The sequence below is a fragment of the Anguilla anguilla genome, chromosome 14 (genome assembly GCF_013347855.1).
Source record: "Anguilla anguilla isolate fAngAng1 chromosome 14, fAngAng1.pri, whole genome shotgun sequence".
NCBI classification, from domain to species: domain Eukaryota; kingdom Metazoa; phylum Chordata; class Actinopteri; order Anguilliformes; family Anguillidae; genus Anguilla; species Anguilla anguilla.
In genome coordinates this window covers 9,490,265-9,507,571 of record NC_049214.1, presented here as the reverse complement: position 1 = coordinate 9,507,571, position 17,307 = coordinate 9,490,265, and the positions used below count along the sequence as shown (strand labels likewise).

At 36.2% G+C, this 17,307-nt stretch overlaps 1 protein-coding gene across 2 annotated transcripts in view; it reads left to right on the top strand.

Moving 5' to 3' along the window:
- The window catches only part of cntnap3 (contactin associated protein family member 3), a 99,018-nt gene that overhangs the window by 30,440 nt on the left and 51,271 nt on the right, over positions 1–17,307 (top strand). For both annotated transcript variants that reach the window (XM_035392285.1, XM_035392286.1), the window contains exons 2-4: positions 2,754–2,864; positions 11,899–12,092; positions 15,568–15,715. In XM_035392285.1, the coding sequence (XP_035248176.1) occupies positions 2,754–2,864; positions 11,899–12,092; positions 15,568–15,715 (453 nt within the window). The remainder of the gene's footprint in view (positions 1–2,753; positions 2,865–11,898; positions 12,093–15,567; positions 15,716–17,307) is intronic.

Genomic DNA, 17,307 nt, shown 5'->3' with positions numbered 1-17,307 from the left:
GAAGGCTCACGGATGGGGCCGCCTTGTTTGCAGTGCTGCTTTAAAAAAAAAAATTATAAACACTGTCCCCTTATCAATAGGGATTTCAGCTTTGATAAGGGTCCAGTGTTCATTTAGGCCAGATAACTAGCATTTTCTCTCATATACAAAATTTCTAGCAACTTCGGTCTATATATAATGACTAATACAATGCAATGAGTAATAACAAATGTGCAAAGTGAAAAATAATATTATTTATTGTTCATTTGGATAAAATTAAATTTACATTTAGAATGTTAAAACTGTAGCAGATAATACATGCAATACAGAATTGCAAAGCTTCACTAACACATTGCTATTACTATAACAACTTTAGCATGAAGCACTACCATCAATAACAATGACAGTAACAATTAAATTATAACCATAATGGACATATGTTTGTAAGGACACAGTGCAGAACCATCAATTGCCAACTTACAGATACAAACAAATTACATTTTTAATGGATTTGACACCCCTAATGTGCACTTGTTTTCCTGTTTGATAAGATGGCCTGCTAATAAGTACCCTCTTGATTCTCTCTGGTAATGCTTCACTTGTTCTGATGAGGTCTTTGTGGTGGACTCTAAGCTGTGGCTAATCAATTGTTAAATTTTGTAATTAATTTCCCAGGTCAAAAAGGTTCTGGGGAATTTTACTGTTTCAAATGCAAAAAGGTTAAAGATACTCAGTCCACTGGGCAGTATTTTTCATTATGAAACAAAATGCACCTTCCTGATTTAGCATATGTTTTTCATTACATTCCAAAGCACTTCTTTTTCTAACACACATAAAAGTGTATGAGGTGTGAAATTTTACTTTATTGGTTTACTTTGCCCATCTCATCAGCATTTTTATTATGTGTGCTCATAGATATTGTTTGGCTTCTCATTTTATATATCTCCCCGAAGTTCTGTGGTTCTGTTGCAAAACTGCTGTTACACAGCTAAAGTGTGATAAAGTTGGCCTTTCTCAGAAGTGGCTTCCATCTCGCTACTCTCCTAAAGAGGCCAAATCTGTGACACGCAGAAGAGATTTTTGGTCTATACTGTAGATAATGTCTTTAACTTCAACCACTTATCATTGAAACTCAGTTACTGCATCAATAATAGTTTTCAGAGCTCCAGTATCCAAAGTACGTATACATTCCTCATCAGCCCCTCCACTCAGCTACTGTTGCAGAACCTGCTGTTTTGCCTGCTGTAGGTACAAAGTATAAATGTCCAGTGTTAATTCAACTCTAACAAAGTACAAATGAGTCCAATAGGCACCATATGTGCTCTGTAAGAGTTGATTTAACACTGGACATTTTACTGTGCACTGCTACTCTGGTATTTCAACCAGTGCTTCCAGCCTGCCTCCACAAAATACAGCACAATACCTTCAAAACCACACTTCTACCCACCAGGGTTCATAATACAGAGATATGCGTGGTGTAGCAAGAGACAAAAATACTGCAATATGTACAATATCATTTTAGAACTTAATGTCTGAGCTACATATGGAATAGCACAATTGTAGTACTATGATTTTACCATGGCATTATGAAAAATTGCTGCAAACTAACAAGAAATAAAAGAGATCCTACCCCCTGTTCTGCCATGCTCCAAGGAGTATGGCCTGCCAAACTAGCCATAATCCATGTGGTCACAAACATTTTTTTCAGAAAACTGCAGTGTTTTTCAACAGTAGCCAGCATTTTAAATATGGTTTGTTCCAGAAATGTCCTTTGGATACCGGTTAAGGAAGATAATGTGTTTTTTGTTTGTTTGTTTTTTTTTTTTTTTCTTCAATTTTTTCAATGCAAACTCGCCCGCTTGAAATTATCAGCCAATTTAAGATCTATCAGATTGTTTCCTTTTGAGCAATCACACTTGCCAGCTGCTGGGCCAATCAGGCAACTTCCAGGCATATTACTGTACATATAGAAACAGAGTCAGTCAAATTCTGCAAAAATGGCTTGTATTACCTTACTCTTTGAAATAAACAAGTGTCACTTGCAGAGTCGAAACATCGAGTCAAGTTACCCCGGATCTTTTGATGTGCAGTGGTGGTTGAGTAGTTTTATTGTTTACTCGGCTGGTCTCACCCCTTGGAGAAGTTGTCTGTGTAAAAGGTTATAATGATGTTATGCAATCAATTTTTCAGATCATAAATAATATTGTGCATAATTTTTTGCACCAAACTATAGCTTTAAGGAGCTCTGTAAAAGTAAAAAAAAAACGAAGAGGAAACTAAATTTTTCCAGATATGAAATGTAAGAGCAAGGGATTAATACTTAATCTATTCAAGTTTAGCAAAAAGAAATTCAGGGGGATGGGGTGGTTTAATTGAAGTTTTTACGTTCATAAAAGAAATTAACAAGGTGAATTACAAAATATTTTTCCTGATTGAATATTGTCAGGCGATCAGTGTTACAGATAAATTCCTCACATTAAAAAAAAAAAAAAAAAGATATACATTGTAACTATATATTGTCAATGAGTGAAATGGCATGTCAGGTCATGCAGTAGAGACCTTTGGGTTGTTCAGGTCCAGACTTGGAACAGTGCTGGGTACTGTCTAGACTACTAGTAAATGACTGGATTAGATGGATTGCATATGCGTATGTATCATGAATTAGTTTGTATTCCAAAACTTGAAAACTAAAAATGCATTCTTCCCTAAGGGAAATAAAGATTTTATTCTTTTTCAGTTTATTATTGAACCATATTTTGTTTCTCGTCTAACAGATAATTGTGATGGTCCACTGGTCTCCCCCCTGCCTCAGACGTCATTCAACAGCTCGTCCCAGCTGTCCAGTACTCATAGCCCTGGATTTGCTAAACTAAACAGGAGAGATGGTAAGTCGATATCGCAGCATTAATTTGTCAATTGGCTCAAATATGTCTAGGGACTGCTGAAAGCATTTCTATGCAGCTTTCTCTGTGGTGGTTGAGTATGCAAGATTGTGCATTTTGGAATATGCATGAAATCTCCTAAAAACACTAAAACTTATTTTGTTTTTACTCAGCCCCTTGCCAAATAAAATCAACTGCACATATATTTTACACTGCAAATGTGCTAAAATATGTACTATGCATTTTGACAATTTTGACAGTTGAGCATTAGCAAGATGGCATCTATCAGATTGATATGAACATAAAGGCAGTTCATTCATTTCAGCATAAATCAGTAGAGACAATGTACCACACTTGATTTTGACTCAGAAATCCACGTTTCAGGTATGTTATCTGAAATTAATTTTCAGCAGAGAGTTGAATAATAACCTCTGTGCTAATGAACAACTACCAGATATATGACATAAAGATAAAACCTCTACATTTGTTTTCTGTCTTACCTCTCTTACTGTCACCATGGAAATCCCCCTGCAAAGAGGAGCTTATGATTCAAATCACCTGAAATAATTAAAGATGCATTTGGATGCATAATTACATGGCCTGTTAGAGTGCTTTACTTTTTGAGAGGTTCTCTTTGCTGTATCTCCAAATTGCAGGATGTCAGAAATGACATGGTGCATGGTTACAACATTGGAAAAGGTTCACTTTCAATGCTCTTTGTGTGTATGTGTGTGTGTGTGTGTGCGCGCACGTGCATATATGTGTGTGTGTGTGTGTGTGTTAGGAAATTAGGAAGCATAAGTATGATGTAAGAGCAGACTGACCAATCTTGCTAGTTAGCAGGTGAACCAGAAATGCTAATTTTGATAAATGTTAATGATTTGGTTTTGCAAAGCTCCATGCACCCAATGCATTTGTGGAGCAAATCACCTTGACTCAGGAAGGTGATTTTTCATAGAGAGATATTTAAATGCATGGAATAATTCACATTTTGTTGTGGATCCCAAGAGTAAAAGACAATGCTCAATATGGTCATAGATACACTCTAGGATATTGGCAAATGTATAAAATAATAATTTCTTATCATTTGCTTTCAATATTGTAATGTCTGTTCTTTCTACATACTGTATCTATGGAGGCTCTTTGTGATGCAGGGTAAATGTATTTCATGGCAAAGTGACTCTGTGGGAACAGTGGTTTATGCAGTTTTGCAATCCATTATTTTAACAAACGGGAGTATTGACGGTTTTGTAATATTCATACAGTGCTTTGATATTAAGATTAGTATTCAGTTTAATCTGAAACATCATGACACACCATGGGGTGAGTCCCTTTGCGAATGCACAGTAAATATACTACTCCGAGCACAGGTAGCTCTGCTCAACAGCTCTCCCATGTGAAACTGTGATTTTTGAACCTTGATATCTCCACTCTTTCAAAACCTCAGTGCCATTTTGCAAGTGGACTATAATTGCCAACTTGCACCGATTTTGGTTTAGCTACGTTACACCATTACTGTGTTGTTGCCCCCCCTAAAAAATTAGCATAGAAAATTCTGACTTTTTTTTTGCAAACATAACTGAAGCTGAAGTAGTAAGAAAGCAGTCTATACAAAAGGTTGAAGGTTGGTACTCATTATAGAGAAAATAGGACTTTTACAGTTAAAAATGGTACTTTAAATTAAAAAAAATTAAAAATGTTTAAGTACTTAAAAAAGTAGTTAAAGTACTTTAAATTGTCTGCAATGTAAAGCAACCATCTTGGAATAAAGTGTTCTATTTTGGGAGATACCTGAGAAACGCAGTTCTTTCTTCGCCGCCCATTGTGATCAATATTAGATTTTTTTAATATACTTTGTGAGTAAGCATTTAGCATTTAGTAAGAGTTAAGTAAGTGTAAACATGAGGTAGTCAATGTCTCCATCCCAACAATAAAAATACTGTTGCGTCAGTCAATTCCTTATAGCAAATGTTTATAACAGAATATAAAAAGTAAGCATTGTATTTTCTAATTGGTGAAAATATCAGTGTTTGATGGCCCAGTATTTAAAGTAAGTGGCTATAAATACCATTTCTGATAATATACTATAATTTTAAAGTAGATAGCCTACTATAATAATCTAATCAGATATGTTTCCTAATTATAGTTTCTGTCATGTGTTCATTCTCCTTGAAGAGTTTTGTCATGTTTACACGAATTGGTGGCTTAGACAGCCAACCTATCTGATTTTTTCACATTTTTCACATTTGATTACCTTCTTATGATCGCTACATTCTGCCAGATAATTCAATGTTTTTGTTAATGAAATGCCACATAATCCATATCTTTATTAGTAAACATTTTTGTCAAGAGGCTCATTGGCTTAAATTATTCTGGTCCTTCATAGATGGTAGGTGGATATAATGTGAATTATTGATGAGAAAATCACCAGTTCATTAGGCTTACATCTGTTCTCCACAGGAATTTAATCTTTCCAAAGACATGCAATCTACCATTCCCACTTATTTAATAGTAGAGTGCAGGAAATTGTAATCTTCCCCTAAAATGAGGGAACTACGGTGAGCTCCATAATGTTTGGGACAAATATGAATTTAAACTTGATTTGGTTGTGTACTCAACAATTTTATATTTGTAATCAAACAATTTGCATGTGGTTAAAGCGCAGCTTCTCCCAAATTGATAGCAAAGGATCTACAAATGAACACTCAACTCTATATTGTAGTGAGGTTTGGTCAGGTTTATTCAGAATAAATTAAGTTCAGCAAACAGAATTCTGTACGTCTGTAGAGCCCAACTTGAATAGCTTAAATGAAAACAATAATGATTACTGTATACAATTCTTAATCAAGGAAATTATAATTCTGCGACGGCTAAACATAGAGGTTAACAGTACTGCCATTTAAAGAAGGTTAATTTGTTATGGGTTAGAATGATGCTACTCTATATTACGTGGTTACTGTAGTTTGTTTCATCTGTTTCATGATGTGAAGTTTTACCAACGATAAAACAACAAGGTCAGGGAATTTCCTATGCAGACCAACACATGCATAGCAAAACAAAACACACCAAACAGCAGTCAAATGACAGTGTTAAATAAAATGTGTTTCAAAACTTAATGGCAATAAAAGGGGAGGCCAGTCCTGAATTCAGTTCCAAGGTCACAGCAGGTGTGTGGACTGCTGGGAATCTTCTTTGAATTTGGGGTCAGGACGGGGTTCCAGGCAAGACGACTTTGGACGTGCACAGATCTCCTCCTGGGTCTGGCCGCAAGGGAGATATTGGAGTAAAAGTCTGTACTTGTTGTTAAAAACAGCTGTCAATGGGAAATAAACCAGCTTGGTATATTTCACTGACTATGGCACACCAATTCTGTCTCGAGGATCAGGCGAGGTGTGGGTTGGGGCGCACCACGAGGTCCGTCGAGGTCCTTAAAGAACTTGCCTGGTCGGACAGACTAGTGTCCTCACCCTCAGAGCAAAGTTGTTAAGTTTTCAGTGAGTTTTATGCTCACAAAGTCAATGATGTGACGGAATCCTACGTGCATTCCCAGGAACCACATTGGTATTTGATTTTGGGTACCCGATAATTTGATTGGCTCATTGTATCAAAGCTGCCAATCAAACAATAACAGCCACTTTAATGTTCGAAGCATTTTAAATCAGATTTTCCATTTGCTTCTCAAAGGGGGGAGTTCTTGCCCAAAACTGGTGCCTAATTGATCAGCAGTGAGTTCATTGCAGGGTCACATGAGGACAGGGACAGGCACTTCATTATGCCTTGGTTGAACAGAGGTGTTAATTGTGAACGTGACTCAGAGGAGGGTGAGCGTGAGGGGTGAGTGTTTTTGTTTTTTTAGAGGCATTGATACTGAAGGACACAAACCCTCTAATGGCTCCATTTGTAATAAAGAAGTTATCTTTTCATGCTTTGGGACTAGAAAGGAAGCAGCAGGATCTTGAGATAAAATTCCCTGAAGTTATAAGAAGAGCATTAGCATACGGTTTTTATCAAAGATGCATTTCACATCTCTGCCTGTTTACATGCACAAATGAATGGGCCTATGGTGGCCTGCCATGTACAATGGGTCTGTAATTAATGCGAGTTGTCTGCACAATGTTAGTCAGTGCTTGAGATAACTGGTTTAGTAGAAAATCATGGGAAAGCAAACACATCCCGATTATATTATCCTTTCACAATGACAACTAAAATGGGCATTAATGTGGCTCATATTTTTCATAACTATTAAAAAGCTGTTGTGTGGATGGACTGTATTGTGACCTGCAATTCCCAATGAGGAATTAAGACTGATTAGGCAAGAAAGTCTTTGGGTGCCCTTTACGTTGTAGTAGTTCATTAGACTGCATTTCTACTTAGCCTCTATCTTTTTTCTAAGCAAAGGTCAAAGCATTTGCTCCCTGTGTCAAAGCAATGTTTCATTAGTAGCTCATTTTTAATACTGCCCTGTGGGCTAAATTAGGCTGTCTATTTCATAAGAAAAATCAATTAAATAAATGTTTGTTGTATATACAATTAATTTAGGATGTAGGCCGGCACCCACATTGATTATTTTTCATTTTACTGTTTAACAATGTCAGATTCAAATATATTAACATGGACCAAAATCCCTAAGGAATGTTTATAGCACTTTGTTGAATCCATACTGCAAATAATTCAGGCTGTTCAGGTGTCAAAGGGGGGTCTGACCCTGTACTAGATAGATGTACCTAATAAAGTGGCTGCTGTGTAAACTGTTTTTTTTTATTTTTTTTATTACATTGTTGAATTAAATTTCAGTGTGTCCTTGGTCCTGTTTAAAATTCTGAGTATATTGCTGAGGCGTGTTTTTTAGATTAAAATATGTGTAATTCATTAATTTGCTTTTGATTGCAACCCGTGTTCCTAAATTGTGTATGTGCTGAAGTGAACTGCGGCTACACCTCAGATGTTCATCCAGCTGTCACAGTCTCTCTGGCTCCAACGAATCTCTTTAGTCTGACTCAGCAGTCGCTTGCTTCACACGAACATTACCATATTTCTTCTGAGGCTGTCACAGAGAAAGACACTTCCTATGTGATTGGCAGCATCTGAGACGTGCATCTGACCCTCTGCTTCTTTCCTTCCATATGAAAATTCAAAATCACTTTATGCCTTTGTTATTGTTTATGGTCATTTTAATACTTCACATATTGTGTTGTACAGGGGTTGCACAAAACAACTTTAGTACGACTTTGCATTCTTGCTGAAAGCTAAGGATGGTGGTGCAATTTCCATTTAACTGAGGGATATGCAATTGACAAGGATTTTTTTCTTCTGATAAAATGCAGGCACTCTTCATTGCTTCATGATAAACTGGCAAAATGTATTTGCATTTTGACATAAATGAGAGTGAGTACGGCAATTTATGGGCTCTCCCGCTAGCCTTGATCTGTTCTTTGGCCCAGTTAGCAAACATATGTTCTTTGGGACCAATGAACAGTGTAATTAATCCTTACTTGTCTTATATATTACAACACAACCCAATGTTAAATTGTATATTAATTAATATACTGGACACCCTTGTAGTCGTGATGTTTTTGCTGTGCTTAGCAATCTCATACCAGTGGATTTGCCAGTATTAAAGTATAGCTGAGCAAGAAATAAATAAGTAAATAAATACATTTAAAAAATTTAATTCCCAGTAACAGGGAAAAAGACAGGTTCCATTTTCCATTTATTAGTGAACATTATTGTTTTTTTTAGTTGGGGTTTGAAAGAATTTCATTATCTGGTGCATAATAAAACTTGCAGTACGCAGAGCCGGATAAGCTCTCCTTTTCACCATTTAAAAAAATAAAATAAAAAAAATGGAGAGGTTTATTAGCGTGAAGGTAAGTCACGGCAAGGTGTCTGCAAACGGATGACAAATGAAAAACCAAAGTTTCTTAGTAAGGTGTTGGGCCACCACGAGCCACCAGAACAGCTTCAGTGCTACAGTGTTCTACAAGTCTCTGGAACTCTACTGGAGGGATGGAACACCATTCTTACAAAAGATATTCCCTTATTTGGTGTTTTGATGATGGTGTTAGAGAGCGCTGTCTAATACGTTGGTCCAGAATTTCCCATTGGTGTTCAATTGGGTTGGGATCTAAAAACTACGAAGGCCATAGCATATGATTCACATCGCTTTCATACTCATCAAACCATTCAGTGACCCCTCGTGTCCTGTGCATGGGGGCATTCTCATCCTGGAAGAGACCACTCCCATCAGGATCGAAAATGTTTCATCATTGGATAAAAATGGTCACTCAGAATAACTTTGTGTTGATTTACACAGCATAACAGTGCCCCCGTACCCCTCACTGTAGGGGTCAAGCATTCAGGTCTGTTCTCTTGGTGTATGCCACATGTGCTCTTGCCCACTTGTTGAGAATATGGTAAAAGATGACTCATCTGACCATATCGCTTTTTTTTCCACATCTCTGTATACCAGAGCCTATGGATTTTGCACCACTGAATGCTTAATTGTGCATTTGTCTTTGTAATGAGGGGTTTATGCACTGCAGCCCTACTATAATATCCTTCACTATGTAGTTTTTGACAGAATGTTCTTGCTGTTCTAGTCACCTGAGGAAGAGTTGCTCTTCTGCTTTTCTTTACATATCACACTAATGCATGGGCATCACAGTCATCAAATCTGTGTTTTTTTCTGACCACCATTTCTGACACTGTTTACTGACAGTTCTTTCCCATAGATCTAAATACAGATGTCACTTAGTTACTGTTCCTATTGAAACACTAGCCAGTTGAGCAGTCTTTGTGACTGAAGCTGCTGCCATCTGTGCCCCAATAATGAACCCTTTTTTCAAAGTCACTTAGATCTTTTTTTTTGCCATCTTAATCCAAAATTGAGGCCAACTGGGCCTGCTCATCATTTTTATACATGCCACAGACCAGGATAGAATGTTAATTGTTTAATTGTATCACGCAGTGCACCTGTATGGAAGCATCTGCATTCATTATGTTTCTCCACTCATTTATTTAGGTGTTACATTTAATTTGTCACCCATCTGCATATGTCGCCATTTTTAAAAGGAAGTAGTAATCCTCCTTTACACTTTGACACACATATTCTGATAGATTTGCCTTTTTTCAAGGTAACTGGCAGCCTGAGTTACTGTACAATTGCAGTAAGCCTCTATAACCACCGTTCCATTGCACAAAACATCTCAGAAACCATCTCGTACCCAGAACTATCAGGAAACTCAGTAGTTTCAGGAATACATCCTGGTTTCTGTTTCCATTGAACATCAATAACGGCAACAATGAGAATTTGGGAGGAAGTGACAGAAAATACTTGTTTAACATAGTCTAACCTTCCCTTAATAAACAATATTTTGGAAATTCTGTCTCAACTGTGAATTTATTTGTAAAATACGCTAAGTAGGGATGCACCGATGTATCGGCCAATGATCTGTATCTGCCGATAAATTAACAATTTTTGTTTAAAAACAACAAATTGTCCGCTCCGATTATGAACTGTCAATAAAAAAGGAAAAGAAAAAGTATTTTGCTTATTTGTAATTCACTTGGGATATGTGCTTTGTGAAATAGTGGAAAAATACACAATCATGTATCTCTTACAGAATCAAAGAGAAGACAATTTATATATTCTAGGTATAGTTTGTAAATACGTGTTTTTGCACTGATACATTTAATTATTTTACTAACTGGAATCTAACATCAATCTACAAAAGAGGTATTAAATTAAACTGAGAGCAGATATATATGTAGATACATATCTGTAACCTGTGGAACAGAATATCACCTGATTAGATTTCTTGACTTTTGTTGACTTGTTCCCACATAATTACCATGTAGATCAGCATGTTTCCAAGAAACCACAATAAGACAAAAAAGTGTGACTGGACCTACAGACCACAAAGTTGTTACCAAAAAATGTTTTGTTGTACTTTGTTGCAAGTATTTTCCTCTGTGTATCCTTCTCTTATATTGAGTTGTATAGCATAGCACTGACAGAAAAAAAGGTTGGTACATGAGTTATAAATTTTAGTTAAAAAAAAAAGAATGTTATTATGTTGGAGAAAATAATGGAAGCAGCTAACAAAATACAAATACCAAGTGACTAATAAGAAGCAGGGCCACCCTTCACTTAATCCTTAGAGCAGCTTCAATCCTTCTTGGAATGCTGTCATACAAGCTATAAACTGTGTATAGTGAGATGTCGGACCATTTTTCAAGAAGGAAAGCTGAAGGAGTAGAAATGTACTTTGTACTCAATGCTCATTTCATCCCGGTGTTTGTGAAACCACTCTTGAATTTGTTTTGCAGTGTGTGTAGGGAGTTATGATGGAATATGGGGACATCCTAAGGGAACAGTTTTTTTGCACCATAGGGTACATCTGTTCTTGAAAATGGTTTCATATTCCTTTGCCATTAAATGACCATGCAGAACAATCACTGGACCAAATAACTTCCATGAGATAGCTGCTCACATCATTGCACATCATGATGATTTGTTACAGGTGGCAACAGACATTGTGGGTTGAAGGCTTCCTTTGGCTTTCTCCAAATGCAAACCCATCCAGATGTAGGAAAAAGAATAAAAGACTATCACTATCAGACCATATTACTGTTTCTATTGCCTAGGTGATTCCCACTACATTTTTCACTGTCCTGCAGGGCTGCCGGCCACAATTGGCACCAGCATGGTTCAGATATGATACCAGACTGTGAGGAAAATAAGCATAATAAACTGAGAAATTAAGCCGTCAAGATCAGAATATTCCCAGAGGCCGAACACTTCTTACTTCATTTTCTTTAGACCTACTAACCAATTATTCATGTATGTATTAATTTATTGCACTCAAAGCTGGAATAAATCAATACAAGCTCTATAAGCAGTCTCCATAAGGAATCTTCTATAAGCCGTTTCGCCTACACCTTGTCACTCAAAATGCCAAGCTGTTTTTTATTTATGGTAAATTTCCAGCTGGTCAACTTTTTGCAATGCATTTTGTTTCTTTAATATGTGCATAAGGTGCTGGGGGCTGGTCACCATTGGAGTCTGACAAATATCAATGGCTTGAAATTGATCTGGGAGAAAGGACTGAGGTAACAGCCATTGCCACACAGGGGAGATATGGGAGCTCAGACTGGGTGACCAGTTATCTCCTAATGTTCAGTGATACAGGCAGAAACTGGAAACAGTATCGGCAAGAGGACAGTATTTGGGTGAGTACAGAATTTTAATAGGCATGCCAAAAGTGTGACATTTTGCCATAGCATGGTATTTTTCTTTTGGATTTGAGTCTCCTTAAAACATAAATTTAAATAAGGCTGCTATAATATTTTACCCCAGCAAGTAAGTAGGTTCAGTGTGGGAAAACTGTCAAAGACTCTGTTCCAGATTTTGATGTTGACTGTAAGTCAGACATGGATACATACAGCAGGGAAAATTTTTTAGTTGGCACAATTTAAGTGGATGTTGAGGGAAGTGAGCCTTCGTATTGGAAACATTTCACAATGAGACATTACTGAGAGTAATAAGGCTGAATATTGTAACATGCGTGCTAAGGATAAAAAAGAACTACAGGAAGCCAAGAGGCTCTTTGAAAGGCAAAATACCCATGAGGCAAAAAGTAATCATAAACATTTATTTTAACACTGTGGTAGGAAAAGAAAAGTAAAAGAGGATATCAGTTGAATCAGGAATGAAGAAGGAGCATTGCTTTATAAGAATAAAGGTATTGCTGATGCCTTAACTAGTTACTTCATTGAGAGTTTGACTAGAGAATAGGTTACTAATAGAGTGGAAGGCATATTCAGTACTCGGAATATCTTAGCAGATATTGAGATAGAGGATGAAGAAGTACTGGATGAATTACATAAACTAAAGACAAATAAGAGAGCAGGCCCTGGTAGCATATACCCTAGGGAACTCAAAGAGTTCGGTGAGATCATCTTTAAACCACTGGCAGGTATTTTTAGACAGTTTTTAGAAGCTGGATAAATACCTGAGGACTGTAAGCAAAGTAATATAATACCAATATATAAGAAAGGCCACTGTACTGATCCAGGAAACTACAGACCTGTCAGTTTAACTATCATTAGAGACAAGTTAGAAGTGTTTCTTGAAAATAACAACATCCTAAGGGATAGCCAGCATGGTTTTCGCAAGGGAAGGTCATGCCTGACAAACCTTCTGGTATTTTTTGAAGGAGCTACCAAGTGTTTTGATTATAACAAGGCTTATTATATTATATACATATATTTGCAAAAGGCATTTCATAAAGTACGACATGACAGACTTGTTTACTTTTTATTTTGGTTGTTGCTAGAATCATTTTTAAATATTTCTCAGCTGTTTATGAATGCAAAAAAGTATTAAAACAACACATCAGCAAAGAATTCACAGATCTCATTTTCCTGGACCTTTAAGCTCTATGTTAGTGTAAAAGTGTACTGTTTGAGGATATTTCTAAATATGATAAAGTATATTTATTAAGTGCGTTACTGTATGTACTTATTAGTTGAACTCTAGTACTATTTTAGAAATGTTAAACCCAGTGTATTTATAAGCTGTATTTTAGTCAGTGACATTCAGCATATTTAACACCAGTGTATTTTAGAGGTAACATATTCCTCAAAAGAACACCAAAACCTGTGCTTAATTTAAGCTGCATTTTAGTAAATATACTTTGTGTGTATTATCACAATGCAATTTAAGAGGATTTTAAGTTCATTCTTTAATATCATACTAAAACTTCTGTTTCACTTCAGCTATTTACATTTTAACAGAAGACAAATTATACCAAAGCATTTAAAGAAAAACACCTACCTTAACACAAACCATAAATTCCATTTGGAAAAAGGGTCTCAAAATTGACATCCGCAAATACTCAGACACAAAACAATCATACATGCATGCGGAAGCACACACACACCCAGATTCGTTTTTGGTTTAAGGTGTAAATTAAATAAATATGACAGTACACATTTCCTTTTAAATCCTTGAAATGTGGAGTGCCCAAGAGTGCTGTGGATTTATTCATTTTATTAGGCAGGCAGAGAACTGGTTTTGCATTTTCAGGTTTTTATCTTAATCCTCTTAAGTCATTCACCCATGAAAAAAGTCATATTTTCCTTGTAGTGGGCACAAGTATTTTTGAACCCTTTAGGCACTATACTGGACATGCTTTTTTATTTATTTATTTTTACTGTTCAATTCCAATGTTAGCTATATAATGACTTGCAACAATTGTTTACCTATATTTATTCTGGACCTTTATCACCAAACAGTTATAGTGGTTGAAGCAAATACCTTTAATTACTATTCTGAATTTTAGATGACAGATAAGTACAAAATCAAACATTAACTACTGAATTTGTCCTTTTTAATAGTGATCAGTATTAAATAATCAATACTTAGGTTTGACTCTGCACTACGAGTAACATCAGTACATCAGGATATTAAATTTACAGCCAGTATTTTAGGTTTTCATAGCCTGTATTGTGATTGACTTTATTGCCCAAGAGTCAGCACATCTTGAACACACCTTATTCCTTGTCATAATACCTGAGAAAATATGAAAAAAATGGATGACGTGCGCTAACTTATTTAAAAATCGCTAACATTAGGAATGCTCCGATCCACATTTCTTGGTGCAGAATCCATGCAAAGAACTTTGGCCTATACCGATGCCTGATCTGCTGAGTAGTGCAATCTTTTTAAACTGCCCGGGCCTGGTTCTACAATGAGACTATGAAGATGCAGATACTCAGTTGCACTTCATATATCTAGCTCCTTTGGACACCTTATGCTGAGAGAATTAGGCTAATGAAAACAGACTGCAAGCAAGTTTGCTCTATAAAACTGTTACAATTTCTGTAAGAAAATAAGCAGGATTGTATGATGATTGGATGTATGTTTTTATCACACTGATTGCTTCCATTATTTATCAAGGGCTAATACAATTATGATTTTCTGTTTATACTTCTAATTGAAGAATAGATTTTTTTAAATTTTTATTTATTATATAAGTCAAAAATGTGTGTAGCTATGTATAATGTAAGAATACTAGCTACAGCGACAATAATGGATATAATTATTATTTGATTTTGAGGGGATTATGTTACTGTGACGCGAAGTCTTGTCGTGGCACAGTACCATGGCTGATTATTAGCAGAAACCCTGATGCTTGTATAATTATAGTTTAAGAATATTATATAATCAAAAGTGCTAATTTGACTGATTAGGCTAGTCAATCAGTTCTGACTAATCAAAACTGCAAACCGCAGAACTGACCCAACGACCCGCACTTTTGTGTCTTACCAGATAAAATTGTCAAAATATGATGCTTGCGATTATAGGGCTGTGAAATGGCTGTGTTTATATTTAATGTAATAGTGAATCTCACATTTAGAGCTAGAGTTGAATAAACTCAGCATATTCTACAATCAATTCCAAATGTACATATTTGAAAGGTATACAACAGTCACGATATTCAGTTTCTCACTGGAAGTAGTTCTATCCAATCAAAAATGTGTCAACTGATATTATTCCATTCTAAATTGTGTCTTACATCTGCTTTGCTAAGTGTAAATTTTCCTAAAATACATGAATTGAAAAGGCATATCTTAGTTTATTCAGTAACATGGTTGTGTTTGCTTTCAGATTACCTCAAAGATGCTTCTTTTTTCCCCCCAGGCATTTTCAGGGAACACAAATGCTGACAGTGTCGTCCAGCACAAACTGCAGCAGCCTGTAATAGCTCGGTTCCTACGTGTCCTTCCTCTGGAATGGAACTCAAATGGAAGGGTAGGAATGAGGCTAGAGGTCTACGGATGCCTATACAGTAAGTACAGAGAGCGTATCAGTCTTTGAGGGGTGCTCCCGTTGTGATCCTGCATATTATCAATCCTTAGTGGCTTCTTTTTAAAACAATACATATTTTTTTGGGTCTGCAAATTTGCAAATGCAGTTGGTTTGTAAAGAAGAGTTAATGAGAGGCTTAAAGGCAGACGCCCAATATGTCAAAAAAAAAAAAAAGGCAGACAAATGGCCACATTGCTTTTGTCATTTTTTGGAAGGTTTGGATCGTATGGGAGGTTCACAAATGTTTAAGCACAGCACACATTGAATGAAAATGAGACTTCAGTCATCCTGTTGTGCTTCAGTTTTTACTTTGGGGAGCTATACTGTGTATATAATCATGCCGCTTAACATAAATAATGGAGACAGATTCCTAATGTAAGCCAAAAATGTTTCTCCGGGATTTAAAATCTTTCACTTAATATATGCTTTTGGAATGCTTTCTAGCTTTGAAATGCTCTGACATGATTTATTATCCTCAGGATTGCACTCGGAGGTGTCTATCATTAGCACTACACTGCTGGATATGCATTATGCATATATATATATATATTTTTTTTTTAAACCATAACTAAATACTGTTTAATCCCTTAAAAACTCCAGAGTTTACCCAGAATTTTTTTGAAAAGATGATATTTAAGCTGTCGGGGACTTCCTGCTGTGTACATAACATTATTGGTCCTGTTTTATTTTAAGGATGCAAACAGTTGGTAAAAGGCTAGTGAAAAACAAAAAGATTTGTGAAAATGGTGTGGGTATTTGAATGGTACTAATTCACCTGATGCGCTGGGCAGGGTGTAAGATCATAATGAAATGAAGGTTTGCCACTTGCTGACCCATCAGGACGTCTTTTGCACTCCATTGAAATGAGTGGTCATTTCACATATCCTTGTTTTCCATTTGTTTAAACAGTGCTTTCTGGCCATATTCCCACTAGGTACTCCCAGGTTTAATTGACCATAATAACCTTAATGCATTATTACACTGACTATGAAGTGTTTCTTTTAAAGATGTGAATTTGTCATAGTCTCGGTTGTTAATCGCCATACTTCAGCTGAAAAGTTATCATTCTTCAGCCTACACAGCATATGTCATGCATTGCAGTCCAATTCAGATTTGTCCTTAAACTGAAAAGGAGTTAAGCTTCATTTATCAGACAGAACGCCATCAATTCTAAATTCGTATGCAAAATGATTTAGTAACTCATTTGAAAAGGCATCGTTCCTCAGTCTACAACTGAGAGTTCGATGCACATTTTAGAGTGAGATGACATGTTGGTTTTCAGTTCAATACTACTTCAATTTTTTGTCTGGGTTCAATACCCTCATGTCTTTTAACAGCAATGGATATGTGCAGTAACATGTAGCTAAAACTGTAAACAGGGCAAATTGTTAGAGAACATCTTTTGCATTATTTCTGTCAGTGGTAAAGCTGTTATGGCACCAGCTCCTGACCACTAATGCCCTGTTTTGGTTTTCACACTGTTCCTTTGATTTTCTCTGTCTTGTGTGTGTTATTGCTTGTTGTTATTGGATAATTGATTCTACACCGCACATCTGGCATATTCAGTGATTG